Below are 17,986 nucleotides of genomic sequence, written 5' to 3' on the forward strand. Positions count from 1 at the left end.
AAGACCCTCCCTCAGCTCGCCACCTCCTACCTTACCTGGCTAATTTCCTACTACAACCCAACCCACACACACTTTGCTCCTTTAAACTATTCACTGTTCCTGGATCTCATCTCTCTCACCTGCGAGCCCTTGCCCATGCCCTCCCTCTAGCCTAGACCTCCCTCTCCATTCATATCTGACAGACCACCACTCTCCCCACCTTCAAAGCTTTATTAAAATCACATCTCCTCTAAGAGGCCTTCCCCGATTAATCCCTCATTTCCCTTATTCCTTCTCTCTTCCGCATTGACCTTGCACTTGGATCTGTACCCTTTAAGTCCTTGCTATTCACCCCACCCTCAGCCCCACAGCACTTATGTACGTATCCATAATTTATTTGAATATCTTTCTCTCCCTCTAGACTGTAAGCTCCCTTGTGGGCAGAAAACATGTCTACCAACCCTGGTTGTGTATTGTGCTCTCCCTAGCACTTAGTACAGTCCTCTACACACAGTAAGTGACCAATAAATACCACTGATTGATTGATGGATTGCCGAATGCTCAGGGTGTCTTTCCCCCAGTGGGGAGAATGACACCGAATCTGTTGCAGCAGGATTTAGTGAAGAGTTCTTCCTGATTTTCGTGCCAAAAAGAGCAGTAGGTAAAAGACAGGGAGAAGAGTTGCACTCTTAGTTTCTGGCAGTTCCTAATACTGTATCAGCATTGGATTTACTGCTTAGTCCATAAAACTCAGGACATCGGAAGGGCTCCTAGGAGGACCTAAGTACTGGAGATATCCTACAATCCCCCATGCCCAGAACCTGGCCCCCTGTCAGCTACAGTTCTTCCCAGGTTTCTCTTCAAGAGAATCCTTTTGACCACAAGAAGGTCAATTCTTTGAACTTGGGTTCATTTAAATGCAAGTCGGCTTCTGGGTTCTTACTATTCAGTTAACAAATGGCCCCTTCCCCCTTTTTCCCTTAGGTGTATGTGGTGGTGGGAATTGCAGCCTTGGTGTGCACTGGCCTGGTGATAATGCTGATTATTCTCAAGTTTGGAAGACATTCCAAGTTTGGCATGAAAGGTAAGAAGTGTGTTTATTTTTCCTCTCATGTGGACGACTGTGATAACTTCTTGTCCTTAAAGGCTATGCTAGAGTTCCAGTGAAGATGAACATTGGATAAGCAGTAGAACGGTCATGCTATGACAAGTTGTCCCAGAAGAAAGGAACGTGAACAGGTGGGCACTTCCCTTGAGGAGGATTGTTCTCTGAAAAAGGCCAACATCTGGTAATTGTGGTGCTAAGCAGAAACTCAGAAAGGGGGACTCATGCTTAAAACTGTCCTCCCTACAGCAGGTCAAGAGAGGCTGAAATTCAGGGCCAGGTACATTTAGAGAGACTTGTATTGGAGCCCAGTGGATTAGGAACAGGCAGATTATATATTCTTCTTGAAAATTGGACTTCAGGACGTCATCACTGGCCTCCGGGGCAGGGTAAGGGAGGGGGGTGCGGCAAGAGGTGGGGAAATGAAGAGAGAAAAATGGGATTAAAGCCTCCACAACATTTTGAGATGCCTACACCTGAAATCCCAGAGTGCTATTGGACCCAAACCGGGCATGGGTCTAAGCATGCTCCAACTTGGATGTGGATGCCTAAGAAGATGAAAAGGCAGCAAGAGCAGCCAGGATGGTCTCAGAAAGACAGGGATGTCGGTTTAGCCTAGTTAGGAGGATTTTTTAAATGGGAAAATGTTCAATATTGTTCTGTGGTGGGTCTTCCTCCTAATAAAGGGCAGTGGTTTTATGTTCCACACTCCTAAGGGAATTTTAGGAAAAAATATATCGATCTTTAAGGGCAGGAAACCAGCGAATGGAAGAACTTCCTCAAAATAAAACTCCTTGTTTCAACCAAGTGACTTTCTGTTTTGTAATTGCTCTCTGCCTTATTCATTTTGTACTTAGTGCAGCCTAGAAGTACCCAGCGCTGGACCAGTAGTAAAGAAGACTTATTTAGACCTTTTCCTACCTGTGTTCACCAAAGGAGAGTTTGTGGAAAAAAAAAAAATTCTGGGCTGGTTTAGGTTTTGTATGGTTCTGAAAGGCTGAGGTGATGTGGCTTGCGTAAATAGCAGTGAAAGGCCCGCTATCCGCTTTGATCTGTAGGGTATGGCCTTCTGAACCTCCTTGCCAGAAACTTTTGGCACCCTGTCTGGAAGTGATATTTCCCCCACCAGTGAATCAGAGCTTCCACGGGGGAAATACCAATTTCACAAATAGAATATCAGACTTTCTAAAATGGTAGGCCATACTGTATGAGGCACGGCTTTCCTTGTCTGTCCAGGGCAATGAGGAGATGGCTGAATTTGCCTCGTCTTCAGCAGTAATGCCATCTAAATGCTCTCAGCTTATGTTTGGAGACCTTAGAGGAAGTAGCATAAGTACTGAGGGTGGGGCGGGGGTGCCAGTCTTTAGGGTTGAGAGAAGAATCCCCATGTTAGTTGTCTGAGGGATGTCTGATCTGGGTAATGGAGCTTGGGTTTGTAGTTCAAGTTTGGGTGGCCTTACATTTCCTGGCCTAATTTTCTGACCCAGATTTTTTTTTATATTTCTGCTGTTTTCCCCAAGATGCCCTTTCCATTCACAAGTTGATTTTCATCTGCTCTGAGGAGCACCTCAAAATGGTGGCCCTAAGGCTTACTTACCTCAGAGTGGGTGTTGGCCTTGCAAGGAGCTGAATTCTTTGGCCAAGAATGGGAGTCAGTTGGCCAATTATAGTTAATTGAACAGCTAAGTGCTTGGGAGAGTCCAGTAGAGTTAGTAATCACTCTTTGAAGTCACCAAAAGTAGTCGGGGCCATCAGGAATTCTGGGATAAAAGGGAAAGATAAAATTTAGGAATCAATCTTGGAAATTTCACTTGGAGTTCCTGCAAGGGTCTTCCAGAAGAGGGGAGGGAACTCTTCCTTCAAGTGTGGAGCACTCAAGAAGGTTACATTAAGACAGAAGGTAGGAACTCCTTTTGTGAGGCGTGGTGGGGTGGGAGGGGTTTTTTTGATACAAAGAACCTCAAACTGATTTTGGAATATTACACCACTTGGTAATCCAAGATTAACTACTCACGGGCCCACATATTCTGAGTCATGGCTCAAAAAATTATTCTCCATTGAATGATTCTCCCTTCTGAATTGTAAGAAAAGTTTTCATGGCACTTTTTAACTGAGGCAGTAAATTACTTCCTATCCTTCAGGCAGCTCCTATGGTAACCATGTGTTTTACTCTTTCTTTTTTTTAAGCTTCTTAGAGAATTTTTCTCACAGACTAACAGTCTTTCTTGGCATAGCTCATTTCCCTTCCTAGTTTCAAACCTTTCCATCTACAGCCGGGCTGCAACAGAACATGACCAAGCTAAGAACTGTTTTTGCATACCAATAGACATTTCAAATACGTTCTAAATTGAAAAACAACATCTTATCTTTGGGATTGCCTCCCTCCCGCCTTCAGACAGACCCCAGCTCTCCACAAATTCAAATCCTTCCTTAAATCCCACCTCCTCCAACAAGCTTTCCCTGATTAATTTCCCAGCACCCTGAGCCATATCATCCCTTCAGCCAATTCTAACACTTATGAACCTATTTACATCCTCCTCAGGACTCCAGTATATATGTCCACTTCATTTTTTTTCTACTTCTCTAGTTGTCAATATTCATAAATTTGTCTCCTCTGCCAGAGTGTAAGCTCCTTCTGGGCAGGGATCACATCACTTAGTCATTTTGTACTTTCTAAACGTCTAGTACAGTGCACCATACTAAGTAGGCTCTCAATAAATACTACTCCTACCACTCTAGGTGCTCAATAAATACTACTACCACCTCTATTAATAATGATAGCATTTGTTAAGTGCTTACTATGTGCCAAGCACTGTTCTAAGCACTAGGCAATCAGATTGTCCCATGTGGGGCTCACAGTCTTCATCCCCATTTTACAGATGAGGTAACTGAGGCACAGAGAAGTCAAGTGACTTGCCCAAAGTCACACAGCTGACAAGCCGTGGAGCCGGGATTCAAACCCATGACCTCTGACTCCCAAGCCCCTGCTCTTTCCACTGAGCCACGCTGCTTCTCTACTATTAATACTACTTCAACTACTACTAATAATGTTGGTATTTGTTAAGCGCTTACTATGTGCCGAGCGCTGTTCTAAGCGCTAAGGTAGATATAGGGTAATCAGGTTGTCCCACGTGAGGCTCACAGTCTTCATCCCCATTTTACAGATGAGGTAACTGAGGCACCGAGAAGTGACTTGCCCAAAGTCACACAGCTGACAAGTGGCGGAGCTGGGATTAGAACCCATGACCTCTGACTCCTAAGCCCGGGCTCTTTCCACTGAGCCACACTGCTTCTTATACTACTACTATTACTAGAAGGAATCACCAAACTCAAATTAATGAAAACAGAATTAAAAGTAAATTTAAAAGCCAGTTCAATTCCATAGCCATTGGAATAGAGGTTTCCATTTTTTTCTTAAGATGGAGGAGAGAGGGGACCTTCCCTTCAAGCCTTGTCAGATTCTTGGACTAGAGTATCGGGGGCTAGCTTGAATGAACCAGGCTGTGAATTGGAGGTGCATTCTGAGCTCCGTAGTTAGTTTCGAATTATTAAGCGCCTAGTCTGTGCTAAGCACTCTCCTAAGGACTGGGGAGGTTACACTGTAAGGCAGAAATGGTAGGACTGGAAAAAAATTCTGAAAAGCCAGTGGCCCTTAAGACCTCTTACTGGCTGGTTTTGTAAAATGTCTTAATCAATTCCACTAGGTTACCTCATGAATCACTCGATTAATCAATCAGTGGTATTTATTGAGCGTGCCTCTGGACAAATCAAAAGGTCCTTCTGGAGGATCTGGAAGTGTTTGGAAGAGAAGCAGGGTTGACCCTGAGAAAGTTACCACAGTCAGAAGAGGTGGAATGTTGGTGGTGGGAAGGGAGGAGAGATGGGGAGTGAAGGGAGTGTGGAGGAGGATGGGAGCTGGTCGATTTATGCGAAAAGGGGTAAGAGTTCCTGCTGGTGCAGGCAGCCTCAAAGACAACCAGCCAGCCTAACTTAAAAGAAAAAAAAAGGGAAAAAAGATTGTTGCTGCTCGCCTTTGTTGTTACAGGCTCCAGAAAGTAAGGAAGGGTGGGAGAGGCTGCCCTCAAATATATTTAAAGATAGACCTAGAAGAGGAGTTGAAATGATCTCTGCTGGATTCTCTGGCTTCTGTATTATTCTGGACTTTCTGTATTTAGTGTCATTGTATTAAAGAGAGACTATCCCAAGAAATGTTGTGCACCCAGATAAAATTCACTCTAGAAAGGGGGAAGGAGATACAGAGAGAGAGAGAGACAGAGAGAGAGAGGACAGCGAGGGAGAGATGGAGAGAGAGACAGAAGACAGAGAGGTGAGAAGGATCACATGAGGGAAAGGGAGGCAGCATGGTCTAGTGAAAAGAGCATAGGCCTGGGAGCCAGAGGACCTGGCTTCTAATCCCCGCTCCACCACTTGACTGCTATTTGACCTTGGGCAAGTCACTTAACTTCTCTGTGCCTCAGTTTCCTCAACAGTAGAATGGGGATTTCATAGCTTTTCTCCTTCCTACTTAGACTGTGAGCCCCATGTGGCGCAGGGACAATCTCTGACCTGATTAACTAGTATGTGCAAAAAAGGCAAACTCACAAACACAAGAGAGTCAAAGGAGTGCGTGAAAAACACATTTTAAAAAGTTAACCAAATGATAAACAGAACATCATCTGACTGATCTTCCAGAAAGGGAAGGAGAAAGAGGGCCGCTGGACTTCCCAGCTTGGGGAGAAGACCGAGAACCATTTATCCTTCCTCATATCTGACAATTACTGTCCTCCCCTTCATAGCCTTATTGAAGGTACATCTCATCTAAGAGGCCTTCCCTGACTAAACCCACTTTAACTTTTCTTCCACTCCCTTCTGCATCACCCTGACTTGCTCCCTTTATTCATCACCACTCCCAACCCCACAGTGTTCATGTCTGTATCTTTAATTCATTAATGTCTGTCTCTCCCTCTAGACTGTAAGCTCACTGTGGACAGGAAATGTGTCTGTTATATTGTTATACTTCCCTCTCCCAAGTGTTTAGTACAGTGTTCTGCACAGAGTAAGTGCTCAAAACATACGATTGACTGAAATCAGCAGAGGCCTCCCTCTCCCTCCCCCCTTCCCTTTTCCCTGTCCCTTCTCGCCCTTTGCAGGCTCCAGGTCTGTCTGTGTCCTGTGGGATGCCAAGAGGAGTCACTAGGTAGTGATCCAGTGAAGCAGCATGGCCTAGTGGCAAGAACATAGGCTTGGGAGTCACAGGATGTGGGTTCTAATCCCATTTCCGCCACTTGTCTCCTGCGTGACCTTGGGCAAGTCACTTCACTTCTCTGTGCCTCGGTTACCTCATCTGTAAAATGGGATTAAGACTGTGAACCCCATGTGGGACAGGGACTGTGTCCAACCTGATTAGCTTGTATCTACCCCAGTGCTTAGTACAGTGCCTGGAACATAGTCAGCACATAACAAATACCGTAAAAAAAGAGTTATGAGAAGAGCCTGATGAAGTGCTTGGCTAGTTAATTGTAACTTGGGCCCAAAGCTGTCTAAGGCAACTAGTGGACTAATGGAAAGAGCACTTAACTCGACTTTGCCACTTGCCTGCTCTGTGGACTGGGGTGAGTCACTTGGCTTCTCTATGCCTCAGTTTCCTTTCCTGAAAAATAGGGATTAAGTAGCTGTTCTCCCTCTCCCTTTATCTGTGTACCCCATGTGGGACAAGGAGTGACTATTTCATATCTACCCCAGTGCTTAGTATGGCATAGAGGTTCCTCCTCCTCTTCCCAGGATATAACCAGGTATCCTTATACTTAGTTGCTTCCCCTACCTGTAATTTATTTTAGTATCTTTCTCCCCCATTAGACTATAAGCTCCTTGTGGTATTTGTTAATTATTCAATCAATGAATCAATCAGTGGTACTTACCGAATGCTTACTTTGTAGAGACAGAGTTCAATGCAGTTGGTTATCAAGCAGTGGTATTTATTGTGTGTGTACCGTGTGCTTGGGGAGCACAATATCACAGAGTTAGTAGACGTATTATCTGCCCACAGCGAGTTTACAGTCTAGAGGGGCTTACAGACATGAATGTAAATCCATAAATTGGGGATATGGACATAACAGCTATGGGGCTGAGGGTGAGGTAAATGCCAAGTGCTCAAAGGGTACATATCCAGCCTGATCCCAGCCTTCCTCCACCCTTAATAATAATGTTGGTATTTGTTAAGCACTTACTATGTGTAGAACACTGTTATAAGCGCTGGGGGAGATACAGGGTCATCGGGTTGTCTCACGTGAGGCTCCCAGTTAATCCTCATTTTACAGATGAGGTAACTGAGTCACAGAGAAGTTAAGTGACTTGCCCACAGTCACACTGCTGACAAGTGGCAGAGCCGGGATTTGAACCCATGACCTCTGACTCCTAACCCCGTGCTCTTTCCACTGAGCCATGCAAGGGGAACTTGGGAGCAAGGGGAAGGATCAGGGATCATCCTGGGGAAACACTCTAGATATGGACGGACATCCGCATAGCATCAGTATTTATTCCTGCAGCATCATGTAATGCAGAAGGGGAAAGAGAGGTGATTCTTTCCCCCCATCTCAGGGTGGCTACTTATCCAGAGGTCAAACATCATCTCCAGTCTTCTGCCCTGTTTAACCTGGGTCCTTTTGGCACATAATAAGCGCTTAATAATTTTTTATGGTATTTGTTAAGCACATATCTATAGCTTATATCTTATATTTATATCATATCTATAGCATGTATCTACCCCAGCGCTTAGTACTGTGCCTGGCTGGGGTAGATACAAACTACTCAGTCCTTGTGCCACATGGGGCTCACAGTCTCAATCCCCATTTTAAAGATGAGATCAGTGAGGCCCAGAGAAGTGAACTGACTTGCACAAGGTCACACAGCAAACAAGTGGCGAAGCCAGGATTATTCATTCATTCATTCATTCAATGGTATTTATTGAGCGCTTACTATGTGCAGAGCACTGTACTAAGCTCTTGGGATGAACAAGTCGGCAACAGATAGAGACAGTCCCTGCCGTTTGACGGGCTTACAGTCTACCAGGTCCTTCTGACTCCCAGGCCCACGTTCTCTCCATTAGGCAATGCTGCTTCTCTACCAAATGGAAATACCATTAAAAAAAATGGGTGGGTCACCCCCAGAGAATCCATCTGCTTTCTCCTTCCCTGGAGGCAGAGGATTGGACTAAATGATTTCTTGAGGTTCCATCTGGCTCTGAGCCACTCCATTTCATTTGAGCTGGAAATGTCTAGAAAGTTTAAGGGTTTGAAAGGACTGACTTTCAAAAGAGAGACATACGTGGCTGAAACTCACAGGACAGTTGGAGAGGAGATACCAGGCACGTTGGTCCGACTGCTTCTCTTTACAGATCTTTTAAGAATCTGTTCAATGTGGCTTTGAAACAGCCTCAATGTGGCATTTTCCAGCAGGCCGCTGGGCTTATTTGATCTTTTCAGAATCGGCAAAGAGAGAGCAAAATTGGGCAGAGTTTGGAGGAGATGTAGATTTTATTCTTCTTGCTAGGTGACCTATGGGTAGATGGTTATCTGCAGAACTATTAGGAAGCGGTGGGGTTTTGACGGGGCGGGGGACGGGGACTACTGGCTCCCACAGATGGCTAAAATTTCATGAAATGGAAAATCATTAAACATCCAAAGAGATAGGATCAGATTGTGACTGCTCTTTCTGACAACATTGGCAGTGCCAGAAAATCCTTGGTTAGGTGTGTTCTCTCTGAAAGCCTCACATTTCCTTTTGTGATAATATCTGAGGAGCCTGTGGATGAACAGCAGTTGGACTTTAAGTGATTTGGGCCATGGCAGGCTAATGAATAAACGCATTTAGCCTCTGAAACCAGGCCAGATCAGTCGGACCAGGAACCGAGAGAGAATCAGGTCTTTTTTCCAACAGTCTCAGCCCTTCTGCTGCAGGTCAAGACAATGTGACCTAGTGGAGAGAGCGTGGCTTTGGGAGTTAGAGGACTCAGACTCTAGTCCCAACTCTGCCACTGGCCTGTTCTGTGTCCTTGGGCCAGTCAACCTACCTAGGCCTCAGTTTCCTTATCTATAAAATGAGGCTAATAATAATTACCTTTCCCCTACCTCACAGGGTTGTTGGGAGGACCAAAATGAGCCAAGTAATGTGAAAGCACTTTGGGCATAAAAAAAGCCCTATAAAATCAAGGTGATATTACAAGCCACTTTTCACACCAGAAAAAGCTATCGTGTGTAATGTGATGAACTCATGCTTTCGAGCTGAGAGCTTTTTCTTCCCCTAGCCTTTTAGAAGGGTTTGATAATCCTGCAGGACATTGGGTTTTGTTCTTTGAGATGTCAGTTGGACATGTTTCTTTTTCTTGTCATCTAGGATAACCTTTGCACTAACTTCATTTCCCAACTCCGCCATGGAGGCTGGGAAATCATCTTTGCTATTTTCCAAGCAAGAATGCAAGCCCTTGTCTGTCTCCTCTCCCTTCTGTCTCCTGCCCTTTCTTGCTGGTTCTTTTTCTCTGGCTTTCCACTCTGGAACTCGTATCGTTCTTTCTTGCCCTCTTTTGCTCAGCCGCCCTCTTTTTCTTTCCCTCTTGTCCCCATTTAGGCTGATGAACTTTTTACGTTTTCTACTTCAGTCCAGAAGACGGGAAGACGGCAGCCTAGATAATAACTTGGCTTAAATGCCAATATATGCTGCTTTTATCTCCTTTTATTTTGGGCAAGAAGTTCTGACCAACTAGGGGAATAAAGACCACCTGAAATCAGGAGTATTGTCTTTTCACACTCTTGGTCACAGCCTGTTTGAATAACCTGCATTGTCCATCAGTGGGTAAGCTTTTAACCCTCGAGTGGCCAGCCATTTGGCTTTCTGCTACTTTAAAAGAGTGAGTAGTCTGACAGACTTTATGGATATTATCGAGGAACTGAAGGAAAATGAGAGTTCCTTGTTTACCCATGTTCTGGAGCCTGGCAATCGGAACGAATGCTCACCAAATCCCGGTGGGTTTCCCTTGTCTAGGGATGAGTTTGCATTCTAGAAAGCGACTTCTTGCCGGCAGAGGCAGTGACGTTTTCTGAAAGGCTTGCAATTTGTGAGGGAGTGGAGCAAGGCTTTCCAGAGAAAAAGCTCGCTGTGGGCAGGGAACGTAGCTACCAGCTCTGTTAGACTGTACTCAAGTGCTAAGTTCAGTACTCTGCACACAGAATCGCTCAATAAATATGATTGATTGATCGTCTGGTTGAAAACGGTTCGGTGAAGATTCCTCATCCTCCAAATTTTCGCAGCCACAGATAGAGCAGTCACATCTCCTGACCAAGTCGCCAAGGATTAGACTGGGGTGGGGTTAAAAGCCTTCTAGTCCTTTGGCTTCCAGGCAAGCCATCAAACCAAAGCAGAACGATCATCTGCGGTAGTTGGCCCTGGAGCCCCCTTCCTGAGTTTTGCGGAAAGTCCTTGAATTTGATAAGACAACAGCAAAAACAAATAAATGACGAACTTAAAATGGTTTAATAGTTGAGCCAGGCCTTGAGGCGCTGAATAATTTTGACAAGTAAGGCCTCTGGAGGTCAGTAGGAGTACGACCATCCTTCCCGTCTCCCAAGCCCGCAACCTTGGTGTCATCCTTGACTAGGCTCTCTCATTCACCCCACACATCCAATCCATCATCGAGACCTGCCAGTCTCACCTTTATAATATCGCCAAGATCCGCCTCTTCCTCTCCACCCATATGGCTATCTTACTGGTACAGGCTCTCATGATATCCCGGCTGGTTTATTGTGTCAGCCTTCTCTCTGATCTCCCTTCCTCCTGTCTCTCCCCGCTCCAGTCTATTCTTCATTCCTCTGCTCGGCTCATCTTCCTGCAGAAATGCTCTGGGTGTGTCACTCTCCTTCTTAAAAACCTCCAATGGTTGCCTATCAACCTCCACACGAAACAAAAACTTCTCACTCTAGGCTTCGAGGCTCTCCATCACCTTGCCTCCTCCTACCTCTCCTCCCTTCTCTCTTTCTACCGCCCACCCCGTAGGCTCCGCTCCTCCGCCGCCCACCTCCTCACCGTCCCCCGTTCTCGCCTATCCCGCCGTCGACCCCTGGCCCAAGTAGAAACTTGGGTGATGAAGGAATAGAGACAAATGGCTGCTGAAACCCTTTCCATGGTCGCTTTCATGACTGCTCCATGTTCTGGATTAGAAACATTTCTACCCCCTCAGAAGCCAGAATAGAGAAGCAGCATGGCCTAGTGGAAAGATCATGGGCCTGGGAGTCAGAGGACCTGGATTCCAATCCTGCCTCTTCTACTTGTCTGCTGTGTGATCTTGGGCAAGTCACTTCCCTTCTCTGGGTCTCAGTTACCTCATCTGTAAAATGGGAATTAAGACTGTGAGCCCCAGATGGGGCAAGGACTGTGTCCAACCTGATTACCTTGTATCTATCCCAGCTCTTAGCACAGCATCTGGCACATAGTAAAGCACTTAACAAATACCATAACAAAAAGCCAAGTCAGAATGTCTCATGGAAAGGATGTCTTGATGTTTAGAAGAGGAAGGAGCCTGTGTATTTCATTCATTCATTCATTCATTCATTCATTCATTCATTCATTCGTATTTATTGAGCACTTACTATGTAGAAAACACTGCACTAAGAGCTTGGGAGAGTATAGTATAACAATAAATAAACACATTTCCTGTCCACTATGAGCTCACAGTCTAGAGGGAGAGACAGACATTAAAATAAATAAATACATAAATAGCAGATATAAACATAATTGCCGTGGGGCTGGGAGGGGAGATGAATGAAGGGAGCAAATCAGGGCGACGCAGAAGGGAGTGGGAGAAGAGGAAAGGAGGGCTTAGACAGGGAAGCCTTCTTGGAGATGTGTCCTCAATAAGGCTTTGAATGAGGGGAGAGCAACTGTCTGTCTGATATGAGGGAATTGGTTGAATTTGTTGCAAGGGGTTGGGCCACTTTTCACTCCCCAGATTGGGCTCTCTATAACCTTACTAAGTTCAGGCTTAGACAGGCAGTTAGTCAACAGAATGGGTAAGCAACTATTGTGTGTAAAGTTTGGTTCAAGGCTGCTGGGTTGGGGTTGGCCAGGAAGGAGAAAGTTCATCATTGTCTTCAAGAAGTCTGCAGTCTAATCAAATCAAACCCAGACATCGCGACATTCAAACAAGCCCAAATTCCAAGGGGCAGGAGCAGAGAAAGAAAGAACACAAATGACAGAAATTTTATAAAGATAATATGTAAAGATATATAGTAACATGATAGAGGGCGTGTTCCTGGAGTACCTGGGATGAGCTGGAGCCAGGGGAAGGTATTCAAAGAGGGCTTCCAGGTGGAGGTTGGATTTTTTTTTTAGTAGAGTTAGAGTAGTATTTTTCGTGAGGGTATATGTCTGTTTCACACCTTCTGAGTTCCACCTCTAAAGCTACTCAGCAGCAGGTAGGTGAACAGTAAAAGGGGTTTGGGGCTAACCGAACTTCAGAAATTTCCGTGGAGTCATTCTTCCTTCTATCGGGAGGATTTTGGGAGATTCACTATCAGAATCTCCAGTTCAAAGAGGCTTAAAACAAGCAAAACAAGGAAGGAGGATGGCTGAAATGGAGAGGGGAGAGTAGGAACCTTTCATACTGTAAGTCTGCATTGGCTCCAGAAATGACCAGCTAGCTAAACTTTCACCAGCTTCACTCTCTTCCATGTGATTTTTGTAAGCATCAGTACTCTGATGAAGCTTTCAATTTGTATTAGATTTCTTCCTTATCTTCCTCACCCACAGCCTGATGGCTTTTAAATCCCTGACCTGGGCTAATTTGCACATCCACTCTATTTTCTATGAAACTCTCTACAGTAACGCTTGCTATTCTGAGAACAATGCCCAATTAAACATGCAAACCACACTCTTTTCTGGAGCAATTAAACAGATTCGGGTCAGTATTCTCCCAGTGCACCCAGAGGGTGCTCAATAAATACGTGATGATGATGATGATGATGATGATGATGAAACCTGTACTGAGCATATATTGAGATAATTGATGTGAAAACACTTTGGAAAAACAGAAGCACTATTGAATTTAAAAGGATTTTTAGCAGAGTAGCAGGATATTAGTGTCCTTCATATATGAAGATGGTGCTTCTGACGGTGAGTGCTGATGACATGTGCGTACGTGTGTGGGGCTGAAAAATCAGGGTGGGGGAAGCCATTGCCCTTGCCATGCTACGAACGTGAAAAGACCGTTCTTCGGTTGCCTGCAGCTGCAGTGTGCAGAGTCTGGCTCCCGTACGACTGTCTCTCAGACTTATCAATCCATCGGTGGTATTGATTAAGCGCTTACTGTGTGCAGAGCGCTCTACTAAGCGGTTGGGAGAGTACAGTATAACAGAGTTGGTAGACTTGTTTCCTGCCCACAACGAGCTCAGAGTCTAGACTTATGTTCTTCCTGTCTCCTAAACAGAACATGCTTGAAACCAGCTGCATTTCATTGCTAAAATCAGGATGGAAGCAGCTAGAAGCAGCGTGGCCTAGTGGAAAGAGTTCAGGTCTGGGAGTCCCGGCTCTGCCACGTACCTGCTGGGTGAACCTTGGGAAAGTTACTTCACTAATCTGTGCCTCAGTTTCCTCATCCGTAAAATGGGGATTAAATCCTAGTCCCTCGTATCTGGGTCAGGACTGCATCCCAACTAATGACCCTGTATCTACCCCTCTGTTTAGAACAGGGCTTGGCACACAGTAAGCACTTAACAGATTCCTTAATTGATTAATTAACTAATTAATGAATTAATACATCCTGCCAAGAGAGCCACCCTAATGTTCAGGGAGGGATTGTTTAACATTCCTCATCCTAACCTTCTAACTCCCTAACCTGGCCTTCCAGTTACGCATTCCAGATGCTCACCTCTTGCCATAAAGAAGCAGTTCCTTTACTGCAGCTGGCATCTCCTCATTGTGATGTGAGATTCGGTGTGTGATAATTCCATTTTTGCCTTGTCCACCCCATCCATGACTCTGGACACCTGCAAGCCTATGTCTTTCTGAAATGAGGAGATCTGTTGTTGGTACAGAGCTCACTGTCAGTTGGTTTTAGGAGGCAGGCTGTCGAGTCAATTATTTTACTTTTCCAAGGTCCTCCCGGAGAAGCTTGAATTCCCAAGGGGTCCCGTTGGTTTGGCTCCATATTGACACTCTTTCCTCCTTAGGGAAGCTTAGGTCAGTCAGTCAATCATATTCATTGAGCGTTTACTGTGGCAGAGCACTGTACTAAACGTTTGGGGAAGTACAATATAACAATATAGCAGTCACATTCTCTGCCCACAGTGAGCTCACAGTCTGGAAGGGAGACAGACGTTAATGTAAATAACTAAAATTACAGGTACGTATGGAAGTGCTGTGGGACCTGGAGAAGAGATAAATAAAGGGAGCAGGTCAAGGTGGTGCAGAAGGGAGTGGGAGAAGAAGAGAGGAGGGCTTAGTCAGGAAAGACTTCTTGGAGGAGATGTGCCTTCAGTAAGGATTTGAAGGTGGGGAGAGTGAAGGTCTCTGGGCTATGAAGAGGGAGGGTATTCCAGGCCAGAGTCAGGATGTGGATGAGAGGTCAAGTGGCGAGAGAGACGAGATGGAGGTACACTGAGTAGGTTGGCATTAGAGGTAAAAGCTTGTGGGTCGTAGTAGGAGAGTCGTGAGGTGAAGTAGAGAAGGGGCAAGGTGATTGACTGCCAGTCCGTCTTTTGTACCCTCTCTTAGCCTTTGGCTTATGTCCTCATTCATATTGCTATGCTTCATTAGCTTGGGACTTGGGCCTCTCTAATCCACAGGCCTAGCGGCATGATGCCTCTTGGCCGTGTTAGCTCTTTCCACCCTCGGTCAAATGGAAGTTTCTTGGACCCAATCCATAGTAGGGCACTGAGGGCTGGTTCACATCGCCTTAGCCATCCAGATGGTGGTGTCGTAGCTGTAGTAGTAATAATAGTTGTAGTCATCGTAACATTTACTAAACTCCTCTCCTCCCTGAGCTCCAGTGAGTTGCAAAGACATGAGCACCGTGGCTTAGTGGCATGAGCCTGGGTTTGGGAGTCTGAGATCATGAGTTCGAATCCCGGATCTGCCGTCTGTCAGCTGTGTGACTTTGGGCAAGTCGCTTCACTTCTCTGTGCCTCAATGACCTCATCTGTAAAATGGGGATGAAGACCATAAGCCCTACGTGGGATAACCTGATTACCTTGTATCTACCCCGGCACTTAGAACAGTGCTTGGCACATAGTAAGCGTTTAACAAATAGCAAAAAAAAAAAAAAAAAGAAGCAACAGAGAGGAAAAATGTGGCACTGGAGATTGGCTTTAGGTCCCAAAGCTGGATTGAAGTTGGGCCATTAAAGAGCAAGCACCTTAATCCCGTCCATTCAAGTAGCACTTCGGCATCTCCCTTTCTTCTCCAAGTGATAATCCGGAGCAGATCTTTGACTGTTCCAGTATACATTTAGAATCACGTTTGGAAGATTTACTACCCCAGAGCCAGATTTTCCTGCTGAAGTTTCTCTCTGGCCATACTACTTTAGTTAGTGGAACAATAAGCCCAGATGCTGCTAAGTGGTCATTTTTATTGTCCCCTTTCCATTCTACCAGAAACCAGACCAATTCCTGAAAACTCATTCGTCGTTTACTCCTTTGTCTTTCTGGCTTGGTGTAGTGGATAGAGCATGGGCCCGGGAGTCAGAAGGACCTGGATTCCAATCCCGGGTCTGTCAAATGTCTGCTGTGGGACCTTGGGCAAGTCACTGTGCTTCTTTTTGCCTCAGTTACCTCATCTGTAAAATGGGGAGAAGAGTGTGAGCCCCTTGTGGGACAGGGACTGAGTCCAACCTAATGAACTTGTATCTACCTCAGTGCTTAGAACAGTGCTTAGCACATAGTAAGCGCTTAATAAGTACATAATCATTATTATTAGTATTTCTCCTGCTGGACTATCTTGATGATTTCATTTTAAAGCGTCTCCCTGTGCAGGTGGCAGCGTCAGAGAACGTGCCTTACGTTTCTGTACAGAGCACACCAAGCTTGGCGGGTGCTCAATAAATGGCAACAGTAGAGTGTGGTTTAAAGAGGTGATTCTGCATCAGTGAGTGTGTCTCTGTGAGGGAATGTTTTAGATGCCTTTTTTTTTTAAATGACATTTGTTGTTAAGCACTTGCTATGTACCAAGCACTGTTAATAATAATGTTGGTATTTGTTAAGCGCTTACTATGTGCAGAGCACTGTTCTAAGTGCTGGGGGAGATGCAGGGTAATCAGGTTGTCCCACGTGAGGCTCACAGTTAATCCCCATTTTTATAGATGAGGGAACTGAGGCACAGAGAAGTTAAGTGATTTGCCCACAGTCACACAGCTGACAAGTAGCAGAGCCGGGAGTCGAACTCAGGACCTCTGACTCCGAAGCCCAGGCTCTTTCCACTGAGCCACGCTGCTTCCCCACTGTTCTAAGTGCTGGGGTAGATACCAGCTTATCAGGTTCGATAATCAATGGTAAAGTCCCACATGGGGCTCACAGTCTTACTCCCCATTTTACAGATGCGGTAAGTGAGGCACATGGAAGTGAAGTGACTTGTCCATGGCCACATAGCACTTAACACAGCACCTGGCATATGGTAAGCATTTAACAAGTACCATAAAAAAACAAAAAGTAGCGGTGATGGTAATGCATTGAGCCATCCACACTCTCTAGCCAACACCCCCGTACCCCAAGACACTCACTAGGAGATGAATGGTAGGAAAGACAGGTGAGATCTAAGGTTCACGAAACAGAAAAGGGATGCTAATAGAGCAACTGTTCCTACTAAGGTGTTTCTGAGAGTAGGTCATGTCATACAGACAGTAGAGATCCTGTTCTACACTTCCAGAGCTTTGAAATGTATGGCAGGCATGCTGGCCTTTGTTGCAACCACCCGTGACATTTTATATCTCAGAGTGCTTCATAATTATCTACGAATTCATCTTCACAAATACACTGAGCTCCATGTATCTATGTAGGGCCCATTACTGAAATGCCAGAGTTTCATCATTGCCACTCTCCTTTAACTGTTTTACAAGAAATTAAATTATTTTCAGAGATCTCACCCTAAGTCTAATCAGTGGCTTGGCACACAAAATATCAGAGTTCCTGTGTCAGAGAACGACTCTCACCGTGACACTTACGTTCATATAATCAGGAAATGTTAGAGGTTAGGTAGGTCTATGAAGAATTTGCATAGATAGGAAGCTTTGGCACCGCCTTTCTTCATCAGGGTTGGGTATACCAGGATCTTCTGGGGTTCAGCCTCTGCCTCAGAATGGCAGTATGGAGGTGTTTTCTCTGTGCCTCAGTTTCCTCATCTGTGAGGATGGGGAGATGATACCTGTTGGCCCTTCCCCCTTAGACGGTGACCCCAACGTGTTTCTCCACTCCTCGAAAAACTCCAGTGGTTGCCCACCCATCTCCGCGTCAAACTAAAACTCCTCACCATTGGCTTTAAAGCACTCCATCACCTTGGGCCCCTCCTACCTCACCTCATCACTCTCCTGCTACAACCCAGCCAGCATACTTCACTCGTCTAATGCTAACCTTCTCACCGGGCCTCGATCTTCTCTATCTCACCACCGACCCCTCACCCACATCCTGTCCCTGGACTGGATCGGCTTCCCTCCTCAAAACTGACAGATAATGTCTCTCCCCCTGTTCAAAGCCTTTTTGAAGGCACATCTCCTCCAAGAGGCCTTCCCTAAGGCCCCCATTTTCTCTTCTCCCCCAACTTTCTGTGTTGCCCTGGCTTCCTCCCTTTGTTCATCCCCCCTCCCAGCCCCACAGCACTTATGTACATATACGTGTTTATTGTTGCACTGTACTCTCCCAAGCACTCAGT

At 45.5% G+C, this 17,986-nt stretch overlaps 1 protein-coding gene across 7 annotated transcripts in view; it reads left to right on the forward strand.

The window, feature by feature from the left end:
* NTRK2 (neurotrophic receptor tyrosine kinase 2) overlaps nt 1–17,986 on the forward strand; it is a 356,778-nt gene that overhangs the window by 96,916 nt on the left and 241,876 nt on the right. For all 7 annotated transcript variants that reach the window (XM_029055020.2, XM_029055014.2, XM_029055018.2 and 4 more), the window contains one exon: nt 964–1,063. In XM_029055020.2, the coding sequence (XP_028910853.1) occupies nt 964–1,063 (100 nt within the window). The remainder of the gene's footprint in view (nt 1–963; nt 1,064–17,986) is intronic.

This window comes from Ornithorhynchus anatinus, chromosome X5 (genome assembly GCF_004115215.2).
Source record: "Ornithorhynchus anatinus isolate Pmale09 chromosome X5, mOrnAna1.pri.v4, whole genome shotgun sequence".
Taxonomy (NCBI): Eukaryota; Metazoa; Chordata; class Mammalia; order Monotremata; family Ornithorhynchidae; genus Ornithorhynchus; species Ornithorhynchus anatinus.